Consider the following 21,760-nt stretch of genomic DNA (forward strand, 5'->3'; position numbering starts at 1 on the left):
CATGTGTGTCAGGGAGCAGAAGTGCATACCATTGCTATTACATAGGAAAAGTATCAGGCAAACTCAAAGGTATGAAGGTTGATAAGTCACCTGGACCAGATGGACTACATCCCAGAGATTTCTGGAGAGGTAGCGGATGCATTGGTCATGATCTTTCAAGAATCACTTGATTCTGGCATGTTTCCGGAGGACTGGAAAATTGAAAATGTCACTCCACTCTTTAAGAAGGCGGAAGAAAGGAAATTATAGGCCAGTTAGCCTAACCACTGTGGTTGGGAAAGTGTTGAATTCTATTATTAAGGATGAGATTTTGGAGTACTTGGAGACTAATGATAAAATAAGGCAAAGTCAGCATTGTTTCTGTAAAGGGAAATCTTGCCTGACAAATCTGGTAGAGTTCTTCAAGTAAGTAACAAGCAGCGTGGACAAAGAAGAGGCAGTGGATGTCATTTACTTCGATTTTCAGAAGGCATTTGATAAGGTGCCACACGCAAGGCTGCTTAACAAGATAAAATCCTGTGGAGTTACAGGAAAGATACTGGCACGGATAGAGGAATGGCTGACAGGCAGGAGGCAGCAAGCGGGAATAAAGGGGGCCTTGTCTGGTTGGCTGCCAGTGACTAGTGGTGTTCCTCAGGGGTCAGTATTGGGGCTGTTTTGTCAATTATTTAGATTACGGAATTGATGGCTTTGTGTCAAAGACTAACTGAACACTCCAGCAAAGCTCAAAAACACAAGGTCTGCAGATGCTGAAAATCGGAGCAACACACACAAAGTGCTGCAGGTACTCAGCAGGCCAGGCAGCATATATGGAAAAGAATAAAGAGTCAGTATTTCAGGCCAGGACCCTTCATCAGGACTGGGAAAAGGATGAGAAGTTAGAGTAAGAAGAAGTACAAAAAGGTAGGTAATAGGTAAAACCAAGAGAGGGTGGGCTGAAGTAAAGAGCTGGGAAGCTGATTAATTGAAAGAGATAAATGACTAGAAAAGGGGGAATCTGATAGCAAAGGACTAAAGACTTTGTAGCAAAGTTTGCAGATGATACAAAGATAGGTGTGGGGGGGTAGGTAGTGCTGAGGAAGCAATGCGATTGAAGCAGGACTGAGAAAAATTGGAAGAATGGGCAAAAATGTGGCAGATGGAATACAGTGTTGGGAAATGGATGATAATTTTTGGTAAAAGGAACAATAGTGCGGACTATTATCTAAATGGGGAGAAGGTTCAAACATCAGAGGTGCAGAGGAACGTAGGGGTCCTCATGCAAGACTCTCAGAAGGTTAATTTACAGGTTGAGTTTGTGGTAAAGAAGGCAAATCCAATGTTGGCATCTATTTCAAGGGAAATAGAAATTAAAATTAAGGAGATAATGCTGAGGCTTTATAAGACACTAGTCAGGCTGCATTTGGAGTATTATCAACAATTTTGGGCCCTGTATCTCAGAAAGGATGTGTTGTCATTGGAGAGAGTACAGAGGACATTCACGAGGACGATTTTGGGAATGAAGGGGTTACTGTGTGAGGAGCGTTTGGCAGCTTTGGGCCTGTACTCACTGGAATTTAGAAGAATACAGGGGGATCTCATTGAAACTTACCAGATGTTGAAATGACTATGTAGGTTGGATGTGGAGAGGATATTTCCTTTGGTGGGGTATCCAGAATTAGAGGGCACAACCTCAGAATTGAGGGGCGACCCTTTGCAACAGAGGTAAGGAGAATTTTTTTTTTAGCCAGAGAATAGTGAATCTGTGGAATACTCTGTCACAAACCGAGGTGGAGGCCATGTCTGTGAGTATATTTAAGGTGGCAGTTGATAGCTTCCTGGTCAGTCTGGGCATCAAAGGATATGGTGAGAAGGCAGGTGTATGGGGTTGAGTGGGATCCGGGATCAGCCATGATGGAATAGCAGAGCAGACTCAATGGGTAAATGGTCTAATTCTGCTCCTATGTCTTATGGTCTAAGCTCTGGTAGTCTTTCTCTCTGTCCACTACACCCCCAATCTTGGTGTCATCAGCGAATTTGCTGATCCAATTAACCACATTATCATCCAGATCGTTGATATAGATGACAAACAACAATAGACCCAGCACCACTAGTCAGGGGCCTCCAGTCAGAGAAACCATCATCTACTACCACTCTCTGGCTTCTTCCAAGAAGCCAATGTCTAATCAATTTACTACCTCCTCTTGAATGTCGAGTGACTAAACCTTCTTGACCAGCCTCCCATGTGGGACCTGTCAAATATTTTACTGAAGTCCATGTGGACAACAACCACTGCCTTGCCCTCATCAACGTTCCAGGTAACTCTATACGATTGGTTAGACACAACCTACCACGCACGAAGCCATACTGATTAATCCCTAATCAATCCAGGTCTTTCCAAATACTTCTATATCCAGTCCCTTAGAATACCTTCCAATAATTTTCCCACTACTGATGTCAGGCCCACCGGCACATAACTTCCAAACAACATTAGCTATCCTCCAATCCTCCTGTACCTCTCCTGTCACTAAGAATGATTTAAATATCTCTGCTAGGACCCCTGAAATTTCTGTATTTGCCTTCCAAAGGGTCTGAGGGAACACCTTGTCAGGCCCTGGGGATTTATCCACCCTAATTTGCCTCAAGACAGCAAACACTTTATCTCTGTAATCTGTATAGGATCCATGAACTGGATGCTCTTTTGCCCCACTTCTACAGACTCTGCGTCCATCTCCTGAGTAAATACAGATGCAAAAAATTCCAATTAAGATCTCCCTCATCTCTTTTGGCTCCACACATGGATCACCATTCTGATCTTCCAGAGGACCAATTTTGTCCCTTGTGATCCTCTTTCTCCTAAAATATCTGTAGAATCCCTCAGGATTCGCCTTTATCTTGACTGCCAAGGCAACCTCCTGCCTTTTTTTAGCCTCTCCAATTTATTTCTTAAGTGTTCTCTTGCATTTCTCATCCTCCCCAAGCACCTCATTTGTTCCTACCTGCCTGTACCTGCTATACATCTCCTTTTTCCCTTAACCAGGGCGACAATATCTCCTGAAAAGCAAGGTTCCCTATGCTTGTTATCTTTACCTTTTATTCTGACAGGCATGTACAAGCTCTGTACTCTCAAAATTTCACTTTTGAAGGCCTCCCACTTAGCAAGTACATCTTTGCCAGAAAACAGCCTGTCCCAATCCACACTTGTCAGATCCATTCTGACATCATCAAAGTTGGCCTTTCCGCTATTTAGAATCTCAACCCACAGACAGACCTATCTTTTTCCATATTTACTTTAAAACTAATGCCATTATGATCTTTAGATGCAGTCTTTCCTGACAAAATGTTTTGTCACCAGCCCTGTCTCATTCCCCAATATCAGATCAAGTATCACACACTCTCTTATTGGGGCTTCTATGTACTAATTAAGGAAACTTTTCTGAACATATGCATTGAGTCAGTGGTGAGGAAGGTGAATGCATTAATTTCGAGAAGATGAGAATACAAAAGCAAGGATGTAATATTGAGGCTTTATAAGGCACTGGTGAGGCCTCACTTGGAGCGTTGTGAGCAGTTTTGGGCCCCTTAGAAAAATGTGCTGAATGTGGAGAAGGTTTAGAGGTGGTTCACAAGAATGATTCTGGGATTGAAAGGCTTATCGTATGAGGAGTAATCGATGGCTGTGGGATTTAGAAGAATGAGTGGATATCTCTTTGAAACCTGTCGAGTGTAGAAAGGCCCAGATGGAGTGGGGGTGGAGAGGATGCCCTTTGGCCCAACATGGCTATGCTGACTAAGATGTCTGCCTGTTCTTTTGCATTTGGCCCGTATTCCTCCAAATTTGTCCTATCCATGTACATGTCCAAATGTAAACATTGTAATTATACCTTCCTCTGGCAGATTGTTCCACACAACCACCAGTGAGTCGAAAACTTGCCCCTCAGGTTCTCGTAAATCTTTTCCCTCTCACCTTAAACCTGTGCCCGATAGTTTTAGATCCTTCTCCCCTGAGGAAAAGTCTGTGTCCATTCACCGGAGTTTTTACACCTCCAAGATTAGGTCAGCCACTTACTTTTGTCAGTCTCATAGTCTCCCATCAGTCTCTTACTCTCCAGGAAATACAGTCCCAAATTGTTGAGTCTCTCCATGTAATTCACATAAACAGCTGTTGAATGTGCATCAGTGGGCAAATGGCGTTCCGAGATGGGCAAATGGCGTTCCGAGATGGTCGAATGTCTTTCTGAGATGGGCAAATGGCGTTCTGAAGAGATGAATGATGGTTACTGTTGCCCTTGCACCCCCCCCCCCACACACCCCAGCCCCAGCCTCAGCAACACCCTTCTGGATTAATCCTGAACCTTCTCCAGGAATGAAGGAGTTGAGATATGAGTGCATTTGATGGCTCTGGGTAAGTGTAGGAGGTCTTTGAAGGGCACTGCTTTAAATAAGGAGGAATTTCTTTAGCCAGAGGGTAGTGAGTCCGTGGAATGTATTGCCACAGGCAGCTGTGGAGGCTGAGACATCGGGTATATTTAAAGTGGTGGTTGGCAGGCTCTTGATTCATCAGGGCAGCAAAGGTTATGGGCAGAAGGCAGAGGAAAGGAGTTGAGAGGGATAATAAATTAGCTGTGTGGAATGGCGGAGTAGAACCAAGGACCAAATGGCCTAATTCTGCTCCTATGTCTTACGGGAGGTGAAAGAGTGCCAGGCTGTGGGAGAGGGCACTGAAGGTGAGGCAGTGATGGAGTTCGGTACACAGCTGCTGGACACAATGACAAAGCACAGACTTCACTGAAATGTGTTCCCTCCTGTGAGAAATAACCAGGTCCAGAATTGATCTTTTAGACTGCTCCCCTGACACCAGATGGAAAATCTGGTGCGTAGACATTCATATGGATTTGAAGTGCCCTTTTCCTGTTCATCTCCCAGTAGCACAGCAAACTGTTTCAAAGATGCGTCAGAAGTTTGAGAATACTCCCACACAGCAGTCCCATCACAGAGGGCAGGGCAGCACGTAAACTGCCGACTGACATATATCTACAGCAATGTGTCTCAGTGTTACGAAGAATGTGCAGTGTGTGTCAGTGTTTCAGTGTGGGGTGAGTCAAGTGGGATTGAAAGCAAATCCAAAGACCTAGTATACATACATTAAAACAAACTGTGGGAATAGGGAGCACTCACAGACAAGGGAGGAATTTAATGCTGGAATCAAGGGATGTGGCTGGGGACTTTGCATCAGTAGTCACCAGGGAGAAGAAGCTGGAGGTGGGTGAGACCAGGGAGGGCTACGCTGGTACGCTGAGAATGTTGGTATCAGGCTATCAGTTTGGTGTTTGGCCTCTTGAAGAACATGGATGTGGATCAGCCCTGGGGGCCTGATGGGACCTACCCCAAGTTATTCAGAGGAGAGAGATGAACTCGAAGACTAATATCCAGTAGCACAGTCACGCACAGTAATATTCTGCTTCCATAGGTTGGTTATGGCACGAGTGAGCTCCAGTCTCCGGGCTGACCTGCAGCCCATTCGATCTGCCAGTGCTTTCTCAGTAGCTCATCCCTCTGCTGACAGCAGGCTTCCATTCATCAAATACAGCTCAGCATTCAATGCTATCATACGCTAAATATATCACCATGCTCCAAGACCTGGGCCTCTGTACCTCTCTTTGCAACTGGATTCTTGACTTCCTCTTCTGCAGACCTCGGTTAGTACCGATTGGGAACATCGGCCCCTCACAGACTAGCAACATGGGTACACGTCAAGGCTACATGCTCGGCCCCCGCTCTACTCTCTGTACACCAGGCATAACTCCAGCACCACCTATAAATTCACTGACGACATCACTTTTGCTGGCTGAATCACAGTTGGTGCTGAGTTAGCATACGGGAATGAGATAGGACATCTGCTTGAGTGCGCCACAATAACAATCCCACACTTAACATCAACAGAACCAGTAAGCTGACTGCAGAACAGGGAGTTTAGGAGACCACATGTAATTCTCATTAGTAGGTCAGAGGTGGAGAGAATCAGCAGCTTCAAATTCCTGGATGTTAGCATTTCAGATGACCTGTGCTGGACCCAACATATGGATAAAATCATGAAGAAAGCACGTCAAAGATTTGATGTCTCCAGATACTCTAACTTCTATAGATACACTGTTTAAAGCTGGGTTTCTGAACCTTTTTTATGCTGTTGAACCAGGGGTCCATGGAACCCTGGTTTAAAGTATCATGTCAGTTGCATCATGGCCTGGAAGGGCAATTCCAACACGTAGGAACATGAGGCTGCAGAGAGTAGTGGGCAGAACCCTTCCCACCATTGACAGAAGGAAGCATTTATCAAGAATTGCCACCAACTGGGTCATGCCCTCTTATTGCTCTTGTTGGGCAGGAGGTACAGGGGCCTGAAGCCTCACACCGCCAGATTTAGCAACAATGAATTTCCTACAACCATTCAGTTCTTGAACTGACCTGCACAACCTCACCTCAGACCACGCCTTGCATGACATGGAACTGTCTCTGATATTGTTTTTGTTGTTTTTTACACTCAGCTCCTGTATTCACACAGTTCTTCATTTTCACTGAATGGTAGGATTTAAGTTCAGTGTGTTACCTGTTCCTATTAGTTTGTGAACCTGTGCAATTAGTTATTTTCATCTTTAGCCACAGTTGGTCAATAAATTCCAAGACCTGGTTCTCAATACTTCCTTGTGCAACTGGATCCTGGGTTTCCTCACTTACAGACCTGTCAGTTCAGATTGGCAAAAACATCTCCTCTGTGATCTCCATCAGCACAGGAGCACCACAAGGCTGTGTGCTTATCCCCTGCTCTACTCACTGTACACCTATGACCATGTGGCTAAGCACGGCTCCAACACCATATTCGAGTTTGCTGATGACACCACTATTGTGGGCTGTATCAAAGATGGTGACGAATCAGCATTCAGGATGGAGACTGAAAATTTGGCTGAATGGTGGCATACCAACATCACTCAATGTCAGCAAGACAAGGAACTGATTGTAGACTTCAGGAGAGGGAAACCAGAGGTCCATGAGCCAATCCTCATTGCAGGATCAGAGGTGGAGAGGGTCAGTAACTTTAGATTTTGTAGTGTTACTATTTCAGAGAACCTGTTCTGGACCCAGTATGTGAATTTAATTTCAAAGGAAGCACAACACTGCCTCTTCCTTAAGAATCTGTGGAGATTCAGTACGACAACAAAAACTTTGACAAACTTCTAAAGGTGTGTATCAGAGAGTGCTTTGACTGGCTGCATCACGGCGTGTTATGGAAACACCAATGCCTTTGAACAGAAAATCCTACAAAAGGTAGTGGATTTGTCCCAGTACATCGGAGGGGGGGGGGCGGGTAAAACCCTCCCAACCATTGAGCACATCTACATGAATCGCTGCCATAGGAAAGCAGCATCCATCATCAAAGATCCTCACCACCCAGGCCAAGCTCTTTTCTTGCTGCTGTCATTAGGTAGAAGGTACAAGAGCCTCAGGACTCGTGTACAAAAAGGAATAACTACATCCACCTACCCACCTATTGAGATGTTTCCACAACCAATAATCTCACTTTAAGATCTCTTTATCTTATTATTTCATGCTCAGGTTATTTATTGCTATTTATTTATCTTTGCATTTGCAGTTTGTTGTCTTCTGCACTCAATCTTTCATTGATTCTGTTATTAGTTACTATTCTACAGATTTGCTGAGTATGTGCACAGGAAAACGAATCTCAGGGTTATATGTGGTGACATGTATGTAGTCTGATAATAAAATTCACTTTGAACTTTGGAGAATAGCCAACACTGTTGCTGTGGTTAAGAAGGGCAATGGAGACACCGCAGAACATTAAAGACCGGTCAGCTTTACATCAGTGGTGGGAAAATTAAAGAAGTTTCTGAAGAATACTAACATAACTCACAGTACAGGCCCTTTCACCCACAATGTTGTGCTGACCTCTTAACCTGCTCTAAATTCAATCTAAGCCTTTCATCCCACATAGCCCTCCAGTTTTCTATTATCCACTTGCTTATCTATGAGTTTCATAAAAGCCCCTAATGTATCTGTCTCTACCAACACCCTGGCAGGATATTCCACACTCTCACCATTCTTAGTGTAAAAAAACTTACCTCTGACATCCTCCCTATACTTTCCTCCAATCACCTTAAATTCCGCACTCCCCCCCCCCCACCCCCACCACTATATTAGCCATTTCTACCTTGGCAAAAAGTCTCTGGCTGATACCCTAGTTCACTCAACTATTCTTCATGTTCACTGATCTAGGCAGCATCCAGGTAAATCTTCTCTGCACCCTCTCTAAAGCCTCTTAATTTTTCTACATATTTTTAAATATATTTTCTATATATTTTTTCTCTTTTTTTCTCTCTCTTTTTTCTCTCTCTGTCCCTCTCACAATAACTCCTTGCCTGCTCTCCATCTTCCTCTGGTGCTCTCCTCCCCCTTTCTCTCTCCCCAGGCCTCCCGTCCTGTGATACTCCCCCTTCTCCAGCCTTGTATCTCTTTTGCCAATCACCTGTCCAGCTCTTGGCTCCATCCCTCCCCGTCCTGTCTTCCCCTATCATTTCAGATCTCCCCCTCCCCCTCCCACTTCCAAATCTCTTACTAGCTCTTCTTTCAGTTCGTCCTGACGAAGGGTCTCGGCCTGAAACGTTGAATGTACCTTTTCCTAGAGATGCTGCCTGGCCTGCTGCGTTCACCAGTATTTTGTGTCTGTTGCTTGAATTTCCAGCATCTGCAGATTTCTTTGTCTTTGAAATTTTCTACAGTAGTGGTTTGCTATTGTCTTCTTCTGGGGAGTGTCTTTACAAGAGAGGTGACCCCAGTTACTATCAATATTCTTCAGAGATTGTCTGCCTGGCGTATTAGGGGAAGTGGTTGCATAGCCAGGACTTGTGAGATACACCAGCTACTCATGTGACCATCCACCTGCTCCCTTGGCTTCAGGGAGGGGGGTCTCTAAGTGGGCGTTACACCTTGCTCAACTCCGGGTTAACAGAGGGAAAGTGTGCCTTACACCTCCTTTAGTACAGACATAGCTCCACCCCACCACTCAACAGATATAGCATATGGGGTTTCATGTGGACAAATGTGAGGTGCTGAATTTTTGGAGGTGAAATGTGAGAGGAAAATATGGGAACTATTAGGAACATTGATACATGAGCAATCCGAGCATAGAAGTCCTGAAAGTGGCGGCATAAGGAGACAGGGTGGTAAATGCCAAGACTGCCCTCATTGGTCGAGGCATCACGTCCAATGACAGGGCAGCACCTATGGAAAAGAGTAAAGAGTTGCTGTTTCAGGCCGAGACCATTCACCAAGCAGCACCTTTGGGGAAGAGTAAGCAGTCGATGTTTCAGGCCAAGAAGCTGCATGGCGACTCAGTTGGAATGTCATTTTGACGCAACTGGAGCATTGTGCAGCTCTGGGTGGCATTCTAGCAATGGTCTTAGTTCCGTGCACCATGCAGAAGACGTTCAACAGGGTGTTACCTGGATTAAAGAGTTTTAGTGGGACAAATTTGGATAATTTTCCCTGCAGATTCTGGTTTAGCATCTCTGGCACACAGTATACTGTGGAAATTGTTGCTCAGCAGCAGTGATACTTTGCAATACATAATAATTTTTAAAACTATAAATTACAGTAATGTATATATATAAAATATAACATAAACAAGTAGTGAACAAGGAGTAGTGTGGAGGTGTTCATGGGTTCAGTGGCCATTCAGAAATCTGATGGTAGAGGGGAAGAAGCTGTTCCTGAACCACTGAGTCTGTCCTGAGGCTTCTGTACCTCCTGCCTGATGGTAGCAGTCAGAAGAAGGCATGTCCTGGGTGATGGGAGTCCATACTGATGATTGCCACCTTCTTGAGGTATCAACTTTTGAAGATGTGCTTGATGCTGGGGAGGCTGGTGCCCATGATCGAGCAGGTTGACTTCACAACTTTCTGCAGCTTTTTCTGATTCTATGCAGTGCCCCATACCAGACAGAGATGCGACCAGTTAGAATGCTCTACTCGGTACATCAGTAGAAATTGGAGAGTGTCTGAAGACATACCAATTCTTCTCCAACTCCTAATTATGGATAGCCTTCTTTGTAATTGCATCAAGATGTTGGGAGTGACACAGACTTTTAGAGATGTTCACAGCCAGAAACTTGAAATCTTTCACCCTTTCCATGTCTGATCCCTCAATGTCAGCTGGACTGTGTCCTCTCCACTTCCCTTTTCTGAAGTCCACAATCAATTCCTTGGTCTCAGTGACTTCAAGTGCACGGTTGCTTTTGCAACAGCGCTCAACTAGCAGATCATTCCCACTCCCAGACACTTCCTCGTCGCCATCTAAAAATGCTGCAAACAACAGATACGTCAGCAACAAATTTATAGATGGCGTTTGAGCAGTGCCAAGCCACACAGTCGTCTGCGTCACTGTACAGTGAGGGGTGAGGTGTGAGGGTTGTGTCACTGTACAGTGAGGGGTGAGGAGTGAGGGTTGTGTCACTGTACAGTGAGGGGTGAGGTGTGAGGGTTGTGTCAGTGTACAGTGAGAGTGAGGTGTGAGGGTTGTGTCAGTGTACAGTGAGGGGTGAGGTGTGACGGTTGTGTCAGTGTACAGTGAGGGGTGAGGAGTGAGGGTTGTGTCACTGTACAGTGAGGGGTGAGGTGTGAGGGTTGTGTCACTGTACAGTGAGGGTGAGGTGTGAGGGTTGTGTCACTGTACAGGGAGGGGTGAGGTGTGAGGGTTGTGTCACTGTACAGTGAGGGTGAGGTGTGAGGGTTGTGTCACTGTACAGCGAGGGTGAGGTGTGAGGGTTGTGTCACTGTACAGTGAGGGGTAAGGAGTGAGGGTTGTGTCACTGTACAGTGAAGGGTGAGGTATGAGGGTTGTGTCACTGTACAGTGAGGGAGGGTGTGAGGGTTGTGTCACTGTACAGTGAGGGGTGAGGGGTGTATGAGTGTAGAGTGAGGGCTGAGGGGTGTGTCAGTGCATGGTGTGGGGTGAAGGGTGTGTCAGTCTACAGTGTGGTGTGTGGAGTGAGCATGTGTCAATATACAGTCTCGGTTGAGGAGTCAGCGGTGTGTCAGTATGACAGTGAGGATTGTGTCAGTCTCACAGTGAGGGGTGTGTCAGTCTCACAGTGAGGATTGTGTCAGTCTCACAGTGAGGATTGTGTCAGTCTCACAGTGAGGGGTGTGTCAGTCTCACTGTGAGGATTGTGTCAGTCTCACAGTGGGGATTGTGTCAGTCTCACAGTGAGGATTGTGTCAGTCTCACAGTGAGGGGAGTGTCAGTCTCACAGTGAGAATTGTGTCAGTCTCACAATGAGGGGTGTGTCAGCCTCACAGTGAGGGGTCTGTCAGACTCACAGAGAGGATTGTGTCAGTCTCACAGTGAGGGGTGTGTCAATCTCACAGTGAGGATTGTGTCTGCATCATAGTGAGCATTGTGTCAGTCTCACAGTGAGGGGAGTGTCAGTCTCACAGTGAGGATTTTGTCAGTATCACAGTGAGGATTGTGTCAGTATCACAGTGAGGATTGTATCAGTATCACAGTGAGGATTGTGTCAGTCTCACAGCGAGGACTGTGTCAGTCTCACAGCGAGGGGTGCGTCAGTCTCACAGCGAGGGGTGCGTCAGTCTCACAGTGAGCAGTGTGTCAGTCTCACAGCGAGGATTGTGTCAGTATCACAGTGAGGGGTGTGTCAGTATCACAGCGTGGGGTGTGTCAGTATCACAGCCAGCGGTGCGTCAGTCGCACAGCGAGGGGTGCATCAGTCTCACAGTGAGAAATGGTGTCAGTCTGACGGTGAGCAATGGCGTCAGTATCACAGTGTTTGTTGCTTGCTGTATTAATCTGTGGCATGTTTGCATTAGAGTGCTGCTTTAACTGGGCCCCAGTGATTACTAATTGAATTTGGCTGAGAGTGTATCCTGATGGCTCTGCTATGCTTGCGTGTTATCTGCTGTGTCTCTGGCCAATGCTGTGTGCTGTTTCCAGTTTCACTTGGCTCTCACTGACTCCCCAGTGCTTCTGGCGGTTCTGCTGCTCGACTGTGTTGACCGACACTACTGCCGTCCACCATGCTGCCCCTGGCACTGCTGACTGTCCTGTCAAGCTGGAGTCTTGCTGTGCATGGTGATGTGGTCTCTCGTTTCCATGACCTGCCTTCCTGCCTGGAGTTCTTCTACCGTGGCTCACCCCCCTCGGGCTTTGTGGCGGTGTCCCAGGTGCACATCTGCCAGCGGCTGTCAGGAACTGTGTACTACGCTACGCTGTTTGACCCTGCCGGACGCCTGCCCATCTACTCTGCCTTCATCTACAAGTATCGGAAATCCGACGTCGCCCGAGGGAAAGGTGTTCATCGTGTCTGGAAGTACGAGCCCCAGGTGAGTGGGTTGGGGGTCCCAGCTTGGGCTGTGTTTCAGATTTGTTCTCCCCAACCCTGATGGCTACCCAATCCACCCACCCTGGCTTGGGCACCATTTGTAAATGTATTTCACTCTGGGTGTCCCGCCCAGACCTCAGAGGGCAACACCAGTACAAGGCGATGCTTTGAGTATTTGCCCTCAGTGTCTGATTCTATTCCCGCACCCCCATCGTCCCTCCCCCAAATTCAAGCCCTGTCACCAATGTAAACATGTCATGCAGTGGTTGCTCTGTGCGCTTGGCACTGGTGGTTGGGGTCATGCCTGTTTTATTCCCCATAGTCTTTCCTGTCCCTACCCCTGCCCATTTCAGTCACCAATAGAAATCCTATGTAAACATGTCACGGTGCAGCTGCTCTGCCCGGCCCTCAGAGGGCGCCACTGCGACATGAGGCCAGTTCATTGGCTATATTTAAGAGGGAGTTAGCTATGGCCCTTGTGGCTAAAGGGATCAGGGGGTATGGAGGGAAGGCTGGTACATGGTTCTGAGTTGGATGATCAGCCATGATCATACTGAATGACGGTGTAGGCTCGAAGGGCCGAATGGCCTACTCCTGCGCCTATTTTCTATGTTTCTATGACATGAGGCCATGCCTTCAGATGGCCGGGTCTCCTCTCCATCAGCATCGCCCATCCTGTGTGAACGGGGCGGGTAGTCCGTCTACTCATGGCTGCTTCCCTCCCCCCAGCTGGCCGAGCCCCAGGCCGACGGGAACATGACGGAGATTGGGCCGGCGGCCCTGTCGGATAACGCCGTGCGTCGGAGCCAGGCGGTGGGGGGCAAGTTCCCGGCTCGCCCTCCGAAGGGCGACGGGCCGCCCCACGTCCGGGTGATGCTGAACCCCGCCAACCTGCAGGGCAGCTGGGCGAGCCGGAGCGCCGCCTACACCGTCACCAACGCCGTGGCCGTGCCGCGCCCCTTCTACCACAAGCAATGGAAGCCGGGCCTCAAGGACGTGCTGAGCCGCATTCGGCAGGAGTGTCGCCAGTCCGCCGCTTACTTGGTGTCAGGCGCCGTGCGGGGACGTCGGAGCCGGGAGACCTGGGTGCCGCCCGTTGGCAAGGGCAGGGCGGCCAGCCCCCATCTGCTCTGGCTGACCTACTGCTGCAGCAACGGGATGAGTGGCGCCCTCCTGGCGCAAACCCCCAACGCTGGCTCCCACCGGTCGCTCTCCCTGGGCGAGCTGGAGGAGGAACTGGCCTCCCGCTTGGAGCGCAGGCGGATCCGCATCTACCAGGGTGGCTGCAGCCCCCTCTAGACCAGGGGAAGGCTGGAGGCTGAGAGCTCGTCTCTTCCCGCAAGCGCTCATTACCTTTAAATAAAGCATGAAACCTCAATGGCGACTGGTGTGTTATTGAACCTCAAAGATTTTCTCCCTTTCTCCCAGCTCTGCCCCTCTCCTTCCGTCTCTACTACTGATTCGCATCTTCATTCCGCCGTTGTATCTGCCTTTCCCGTTTCTCTCTTTCTGAATCTCATGCTTTATCCTTTTTTCCCGTTTCTCTCATCATTCCCATTCTCCCCGATTCCGCTCAACACACAAAATGCTAGAGGAACTCAGCAGGCCAGGCAGCATTAAGGAAAAGAGTACAGTCAACGCTCTGCCCGGATTTCCAGCACTGCAGATTTTCTCTTGTTTGTGATTGCTCTCTCCTCCTCTCTTTTACTCTTTTTGTATTCCTCTTCTCCCATATCTCTATATTTCAACAACCCACGTTTCTTTCACAGTAATCCCCAATCCCTTCCCCTTCTCCCACTGTAATCCTCAATCCCTTCCCTTCCCCCACTGCATTCTCCTATCCTTCCCCTTTCACAGTATTCCCCAATCCCTTCCCCTTTTCCCACTGTAATCCTCAATCCCTTCCCCTTCTACTGTATTCCCCAATCCTTTCCCTTCTCCCACAGTAATCCACAGTCCTTTCCCCTTCTCCCACTGTAATCCTCAAATTCCCCAATCCTTTCCCTTCTCCCATAGTAATCTCCAATCCTTTCCTTCTCCCACTGTAATCCCCAATGGCTTCCCCTTCTTCCACTGTAATCCCAAACCTTTCCCTTCTCCCACTGTAATCCACAATCCCTTCCCCTTCTCCCACTGTAATCCCCAATCCTTTCCCCTTCTCCCAATTAATCCCCAATCCCTTCCCTTTCTCCCACTGTAATCCCCAATCCTTTTCCTTTCTCCCACTGTAATCCCCAATCCCTTCCCCTTCTCCCACTGTAATCCCCAATCCTTTCCCCTTCTCCCAATTAATCCCCAATCCCTTCCCCTTCTCCCACTGTAATCCCCAATCCCTTCCCCTTCTCCCACTGTAATCCCAAACCTTTCCCTCTCTCTCCACCTGTAATCCCCAATCCCTTCCCCTTCTTCCACTGTAATCCCAAACCTTTCCCTCTCTCTCCACCTGTAAACCCCATATCTCTTCCTCTGTTACCACCTCTGCTCTGCTCACTCTCTCCCGACCACCAGCATCAGTTGAGGGCTGTCTCCATCCATCTGCCGAGGGCTGTCTCCATCCATCTGCCATGGTCCTGTCTTCCTCTCAAGTGCTCCAGGTGGACAGTACCACACACCCTGTAGAATTCCCACAGCAGCAGCTGGCAAACTGAGTGTTGAGTTGTTGTCTCCCCATAACACAGGGCCAACAAGTAATTCAAGGCCGAAAATCCATTGTTTTTATTATAGAGAGTAAGGGTGTGATATTCTTCTGTCAGTCTCTCAGGATTGATTGATTCTTCCCCTTGTTTCTTTGGATTTTGAGATCAGTGTGGGTCCCTCAGACGGGACAGGAGGTGTATGACTGTTGGGGTCAGTGAGGAGTTTATTAGCTGGAGATTCCCCCCACTGCTCACACAAGACCACTGCGGACCCTAATCCACAGCTCCAGATTCCCAATCCCATCCCGCTTGAACAGTCGCTGGGTTTAAAACTGCTGTCTGTGAAGTCTGCATGTTTTCGCATACTGCTCTGGTGTCCTCCCACATCCCAGAGATATGTAGAGTGGGTTAATTTTCAGCTGAAAACTGTACCCCAGTGTGTGAGTGAAGGAGAGAATTCTGGGTGGCTGGTGAGAATGTCGGGGGAGAGATTGAGGTACTGGGTTACAGAGACAGGGAGGGGTATATGGGCCAGAGTGTGTTACAATGAAAGGGAGGGATGTAGGGGTCAGTTGGGGTTACAGAGACAGGGAGGGGTGTAGGGATCAGAGGGTGTTACAGAGACAGGGAGGGGTGTAGGAGCCAGATGGGTTACAGAGACAGGGAGGGGTGTAGGTGCTGGAGGGGGTTACAGAGACAGGGAGGGGTGTAGGGATCAGAGGGTGTTACAGAGACAGGGAGGGGTGTAGGAGCCAGATGGGTTACAGAGACAGGGAGAGGTGTAGGGACTGGAGGGGGTTACAGAGACAGGGAGGGGTGTTGGTGCGGAGGGGGTTACAGAGACAGGGAGGGGTGTAGGGGCTGGAGGGGGTTACAGAGACAGGGAGGGGTGTAGGGACTGGAGGGGGTTACAGAGACAGGGAGGGGTGTAGGGGCCGGAGGGGGTTACAGAGACAGGGAGGGGTGTAGGAGCCGGAGGGGGTTACAGAGACAGGGAGGGGTGTAGGGGCCGGAGGGGGTTACAGAGACAGGGAGGGGTGTAGGGGATGGAGGGGGTTACAGAGACAGGGAGGGGTGTAGGAGCCGGAGGGGGTTACAGAGACAGGGAGGGGTGTAGGGGCCGGAGGGGGTTACAGAGACAGGGAGGGGTGTAGGGGCCAGAGGGGGTTACAGAGACAGGGAGGGGTGTAGGGGCCGGATGGGGTTACAGAGACAGGGAGGGGTGTAGGGATTGGAGGGGGTTACAGAGACAGGGAGGGGTGTAGGGGTTGGTTGGGGTTACAGAGACAGGGAGGGGTGTAGGGGTTGGTTGGGGTTACAGAGACAGGGAGGGGTGTAGGAGCCAGATGGGTTACAGAGACAGGGAGGGGTGTAGGGGATGGAGGGGGGTAGGGGCCTGTGGGGTTACAGAGACAGGGAGGGGTGTAGGGGATGGAGGGGGGTAGGGGCCTGTGGGGTTACAGAGACAGGGAGGGGTGTAGGGTTGGAGGGGGGTACAGAGACAGGGAGGGGTGTAGGGATTGGAGGGGGTTACAGAGACAGGGATGGGTGTAGGGGCTGGAGGGGGTTATAGAGACAGGGAGGGGTGTAGGGGCCGGAGGGGGTTACAGAGACAGGGAGGGGTGTAGGGGCCGGAGGGGGTTACAGAGACAGGGAGGGATGTAGGGGTCGGTTGGGGTTACAGAGACAGGGAGGGGTGTAGGGACAGGAGGGGGTTACAGAGACAGGGAGGGGTGTAGGGACAGGAGGGGGTTACAGAGACAGGGAGGGGTGTAGGGGCCGGAGGGGGTTACAGAGACAGGGAGGGGTGTAGGAGCCAGATGGGTTACAGAGACAGGGAGGGGTGTGGGGATTGGAGGGGGTTACAGAGACAGGGAGGGGTGTAGGGGATGGAGGGGGGTACAGAGATATGGAGGGGTGTAGGGGCCGGTGGGGTTACAGAGACAAGGAGGGGCAGGAAGGTGCTATAGAGACTAGGAGGGTTGTAGGGGTCAAGGCAGTTACAGAGAGCTGGGAAGTATGTATGAGCCAATGGAACAGGAGAGGTGTAATGGTATGGGATATTCCAAAGGACCTCGGTATTATTTGGTCTCACCCCATCAAGGATCCTCCCTTTGTTCTATCCATTCCTCCTCCATCTTCTTTCTAATGTTGACAAACCAAATTGTTCTTTCCTGTTTCCGGCGAAGGGTCTTCAGCCTCTAGTATAAACTTTTTCCCTTTTACCACAGCTGCTGCCCGACGCACTGAGTGCAGGTAGCCTTGTGTTGGGTTTCCAGTTTGGGGGTTTGTAGTGGGTACCAGTGCTCACTGGGATGGGTCCAGGGGTGGCACTGCCAGACAGGTAGGGCTCAAGGAGTATTTAGGGTTATCTACACAGCCTCATACTTGGGTTGGTTTGTTCATCAGAGTTGGGGGGGTATTCAGGGTTATGTTGGGGTTGGGGAGCAAAAGTTGGTGTCAGAGTTGGATTAAGGGGGGCAGGTGGGAAAGGTAATGTGGTGGGGAATATGTGAATGAAGTTGGGTTGGTGTCACAGCCGGAGAGAGGCTGATGAAGGTTGGGTTGGGTGACAAGGATTGGGTAGGTGGTTTTGAGGGTTGGAAAGATGTTAAGGATTGTGTTGGTATCAGGTTGGAGATGGGATGTTGATGGTAGGGCTGGTGTCACTGTTGCAAAGGTGGTGACGACGGCAGGTGGGGAGACATTTTTGGGGAGGATAACAAGTGTCGGGTTGGTGTCAATGTTGGAGAGGTGGTGACAAGGATTATGTTGAGAGAGTTTTGGGAAGAGATTTGAGGGTTGGGTTGGGAGTCAGTGTTGGCGAGGAGTATCACGGGTTGGTTTGGAGCCAGGCTTGGAGATGGGATGTTGAAGAATGGGTTGGTGTCAGGGTTGGAGATGAGGTATTGAGGGTTGTAATGGGAGTTGGAGTTCGGGAAGGAATGTGAGGATTGTATTGGGAGTCAGTGTTGGGGAAGAGTGACAAGGATTGTACAGGGAGTCAGTATTGGGGAGGTGACAAGGATTGTATTGGGAGTCAGTGTTGGGGTGGTGAGAAGAATTGTATTGGGAGTCAGTGTTGGGGAGGTGAGAAGGATTGTATTGGGATTCAGTGTTGCGGCAGTGAGAAGGATTGTATTGGGAGTCAGTGTTGGGGAGGTGAGAAGGATTGTATTGGAAGTCAGTGTTGGGGAAGGTGACAGGGATTGTATTGGGAGTCAGTGTCGGGGAGGGTGAGAAGGATTGTATTGGGAGTCAGGGTTGGGGAGGTGAGAAGCATTGTATTGGAAGTCAGTGTTGGGGAGGGTGACAGGGATTGTATTGGGAGTTAGTGTTGTGGTGGGTGACAGGGATTGTATTGGGAGTCAGTGTTGGGGAGGGTGACAGGGACTGTATTGGGAGTCAGTGTTGGGGAGTGAGACAGGGATTGTATTGGGAGTCAGTATTGGGGAGGGTGACAAGGATTGTATTGGGAGTCAGTGTTGGGGAGGGTGACAGGGATTGTATTGGGAGTCAGTGTTGGGGAGGTGAGAAGGATTGTATTGGGAGTCAGTGTTGGGGAGGGTGAGAAGGATTGTATTGGGAGTCAGTGTTGGGGAGGTGAGAAGGATTGTATTGGGAGTCAGTGTTGGGGAGTGAGACGGATTGTATTGGGAGTCAGTGTTGGGGAGGTGACAAGGATTGTACTGGGAGTCAGTGTTGGGGAGGTGACAAGAATTGTATTGGGAGTCAGTGTTGGGGAGGTGAGAAGGATTGTATTGGGAGTCAGTGTTGGGGAGTGAGACAGGGATTGTATTGGGAGTCAGTGTTGGGGAGGTGACAAGGATTGTATTGGGAGTTAGTGTTGTGGTGGGTGACAGGGATTGTATTGGGAGTCAGTGTTGGGGAGGTGAGAAGGATTGTACTGGGAGTCAGCATTGGGGAGGGTGACAAGGATTGTATTGGGAGTCAGTATTGGGGAGGGTGACAGGGATTGTATTGGGAGTCAGTGTTGGGGAGGGTGACAGGGATTGTATTGGGAGTCAGTGTTGGGGAGGTAACAAGGATTGTATTGGGAGTCAGTGTTGGGGAGGTGAGAAGGTTTGTATTGGGAGTCAGTGTTGGGGAGGTGAGAAGGTTTGTATTGGGAGTCAGTGTTGGGGAGGTGAGAAGGATTGTATTGGGAGTCAGTGTTGGGGAGGGTGACAAGGATTGTATTGGGAGTCAGTGTTGGGGAGTGGAGAAGGATTGTGGGGAGGGGTGACAAGTGTTAGGTCAGGATAAACAATGAGATGTAACTGCTGGAAGAAGACAGCTGGATTAACGGGCTGGGAGTCAACATTGCGTTGGGCGTATTGTATCTTCAGTTGACCCACGTCATGGGCGTCACCTGTGGAAGAAGGCATGGGAAGGTCAGAGCTGATGAAAGCATTCTGTCCCCACTCCCCGCCCCCAATGCCTCGGGAAGGAATTGCCACTGGGGGCTTTCTGTGCCCAGTTGAGGTTTCAAACCCCAAGGCCCGTGTGTATGGCAGTAATTAATATGGACACGAGGAGGGCTGGGGGGAATGTTCCTTCACACATACTTGTAAATCATAGAGATTCTGCGATCTTCTTTGGTGTCAGAAAATGACTGGAGAAGACACTTCAGTGTTGAATATGCTCACATTTGAAAAAGCAGAATTTATCAGGCACAGTCGCATGGATTTGTGTGGGGGAGGTCACACCTCGTAGATTCAGACTGTATTCTGAGGTGGTGACGAAGGTAATCAATGAGGTAAAGCAATGAATCTTGTTGCCATGGACTTTAGTTAGTCACTTGACAGGGGCCCTCATGGGAGGCTGATCCAGAAGATTAGGGTTCAGGCGCTCCATGGTGAGTTGGTAGTTTGGATTCAAATTGTTTGGCTGTAGAAGGTGACAGAGGGACATTATTCTAGCTGGAGGTTTGTGACCACCGGTATTCAATAGGAATCGGTGTTTGTGACATATGCTGTATATTATATATACACGGTGGCCACTTTACTATGTTCCTCCTGCTCTTCAAAGTGGGCACTGAGTGTATGTTCATGGTCTTCTGCTCCTGTAGCCCATCCACTTCAAGGCTGTGTATTCAGAGATGCTCTTCTGCTCATCACTGTTTAATCATGGTTATTTGAGTGACAATCACCTTCCTGTCAGCTTGAACCAGTCTGGCCATTTTCCTTTGACCTCTGTCATTCACAAGGCATTTTCACTCACAAGACTGACACTCACTGGAGATTTTTTTGTTTCTCACACCATTCTCTGTCAACTCCAGAGACTGTTGTGTGTAAAAATCCAGGAGATGAACAGTTTGAGCTACTCAAACCACTCCGTTTGACACCAACAATTATTCCAGTCAAAGTCACTGAGATCACATTTCTTCCCCATTCTGATGTTTAGTGTAAACAACAACTGAACCTCTTGACCATGTCTTCATGCTTTTAAGCATTGAGTTGCTGCCACACAGAAATTTGTATTAATCATTAAGTGTACAGGCATACCTGATAAAGTGGGCACTGAATATACGTCTTTATAATTGTGCCCATTTCTACCACTTCCTCTGCCAGCTCGTTCAGATACCCACTACCCTCTGTGTGGAAGAAGTTGCCCCTCAGGTCCCCTTTAAATCTTTCTCCTTTCACCTCTAGTTTTGAACGAAACCCCATATGTCCAGGAAAGATTCCTAACATCGGCAGACTGGAGGAGAGACCATATGGATCTGGTGTGAGGTTATCAACCAGGTCAGGTGTCAATCCTCTCAGTGGGTCAGCATTTAGGAGACAGTGACCACAATTCCCTGACCTTGGAGAGGGATTGGAGCACATTCTATGGCTAATTATTTAATTGGGAGAAGCTGAATTATAATGCCATTACGTATGAACTAGAGAGCATAAGTTGGGAACAGGTGTTCTCAGAGAAATACACAACAGAAATGTGGAGGTTTGGACAGGTTTGTCCCACTGAGGCAGGGAGAGGATGGTAGGGTGAAGGTACCATGGTTGACAAGAGATGTGGTTCATCCAGTCAAGAGGAAGCTTACTCAAGGTTTAGGAAGTAATGATTAGACAGGGCTCCAGAGAATTATAAGGTAGCCAGGAAGGAGCTGAAGAAGGGACTTAGAAGAGCTAGAAAAGGCCTTGGCAAGTAAGATTAAGGAAAACACCAATGTGTTCTACACCAAATGTGAAGGATAGGAGAACAGCCAGAGTGACAGACGACCAATCAGGGATAAAAGAGTCATGCCTGGAGTCGGAGATAGGGGAGGTCATTAATGAATACTTTGCATTAGTATTCACCAGTGAGAGGGATCTTGCTGTTTATGAGAACACTGTAAAACAAGCTGATGGGCTGGCACATGTTGATGTTAGGAAAGATGAGCTGGAACTTTTGAAAAGCATTAGGATAGCTAAGTGCCCGGGCCTGGACGGGATATATCCAAATTATTATAGGAAATGAGGGGAGAGATCGCTGTGCCTTTGTGCCTTGGGCCTGTAATTCAGTGCAATTCAGAATGAGAGGGGATCTCGTTGAACCTATCAAATGCTGAAAGGACTCAATAGAGTTGATATGGAGAGAATGTTTCCTATGGTGGGGAAGTCAAGGGCCAGAGGACACAGAATAGAGGGGCATCCTTTTAGAATGGAGATGAGGTGGAATTTCTTGAGACAGAAGGTGGTGAATCTGAGGAACTCGTTGCCACAGGCAGCAGTGGAGGCCAAGTTTTTATGTA

At 48.7% G+C, this 21,760-nt stretch overlaps 2 protein-coding genes across 2 annotated transcripts in view; one reads left to right on the plus strand and one right to left on the minus strand.

Moving 5' to 3' along the window:
• Positions 1–11,703: 11,703 nt before the first annotated feature.
• On the plus strand, positions 11,704–13,782 carry LOC140192280 (endonuclease domain-containing 1 protein-like). Its single transcript, XM_072249943.1, has 2 exons — positions 11,704–12,389; positions 13,118–13,782. Exons 1-2 carry the CDS (start codon positions 12,084–12,086, stop codon positions 13,685–13,687), a joined length of 876 nt encoding a protein of 291 aa, XP_072106044.1. The 5' UTR covers positions 11,704–12,083; the 3' UTR covers positions 13,688–13,782.
• A 2,352-nt stretch (positions 13,783–16,134) lies between these two features.
• The window catches only part of igsf8 (immunoglobulin superfamily, member 8), a 60,939-nt gene continuing 55,313 nt past the window's right edge, over positions 16,135–21,760 (minus strand). Inside the window, exon 5 of the mRNA XM_072249941.1 lies at positions 16,135–19,396. Coding sequence (XP_072106042.1) covers positions 19,393–19,396 — 4 coding nt within the window. The 3' untranslated portion in view covers positions 16,135–19,392. The remainder of the gene's footprint in view (positions 19,397–21,760) is intronic.

This window comes from Mobula birostris, unplaced genomic scaffold (assembly GCF_030028105.1).
Source record: "Mobula birostris isolate sMobBir1 unplaced genomic scaffold, sMobBir1.hap1 scaffold_1023, whole genome shotgun sequence".
Classification (NCBI taxonomy): domain Eukaryota; kingdom Metazoa; phylum Chordata; class Chondrichthyes; order Myliobatiformes; family Myliobatidae; genus Mobula; species Mobula birostris.

Coding starts and splice junctions, on each gene's coding strand:
- LOC140192280 (XM_072249943.1), top strand. CDS start 12,084: ATGCTGCCCCTGGCACTGCTGACTGTCCTGTCAAGCTGGAGTCTTGCT. Junction 12,390..13,117: donor TCTGGAAGTACGAGCCCCAG/GTGAGTGGGTTG, acceptor CCCTCCCCCCAG/CTGGCCGAGCCCCAGGCCGA.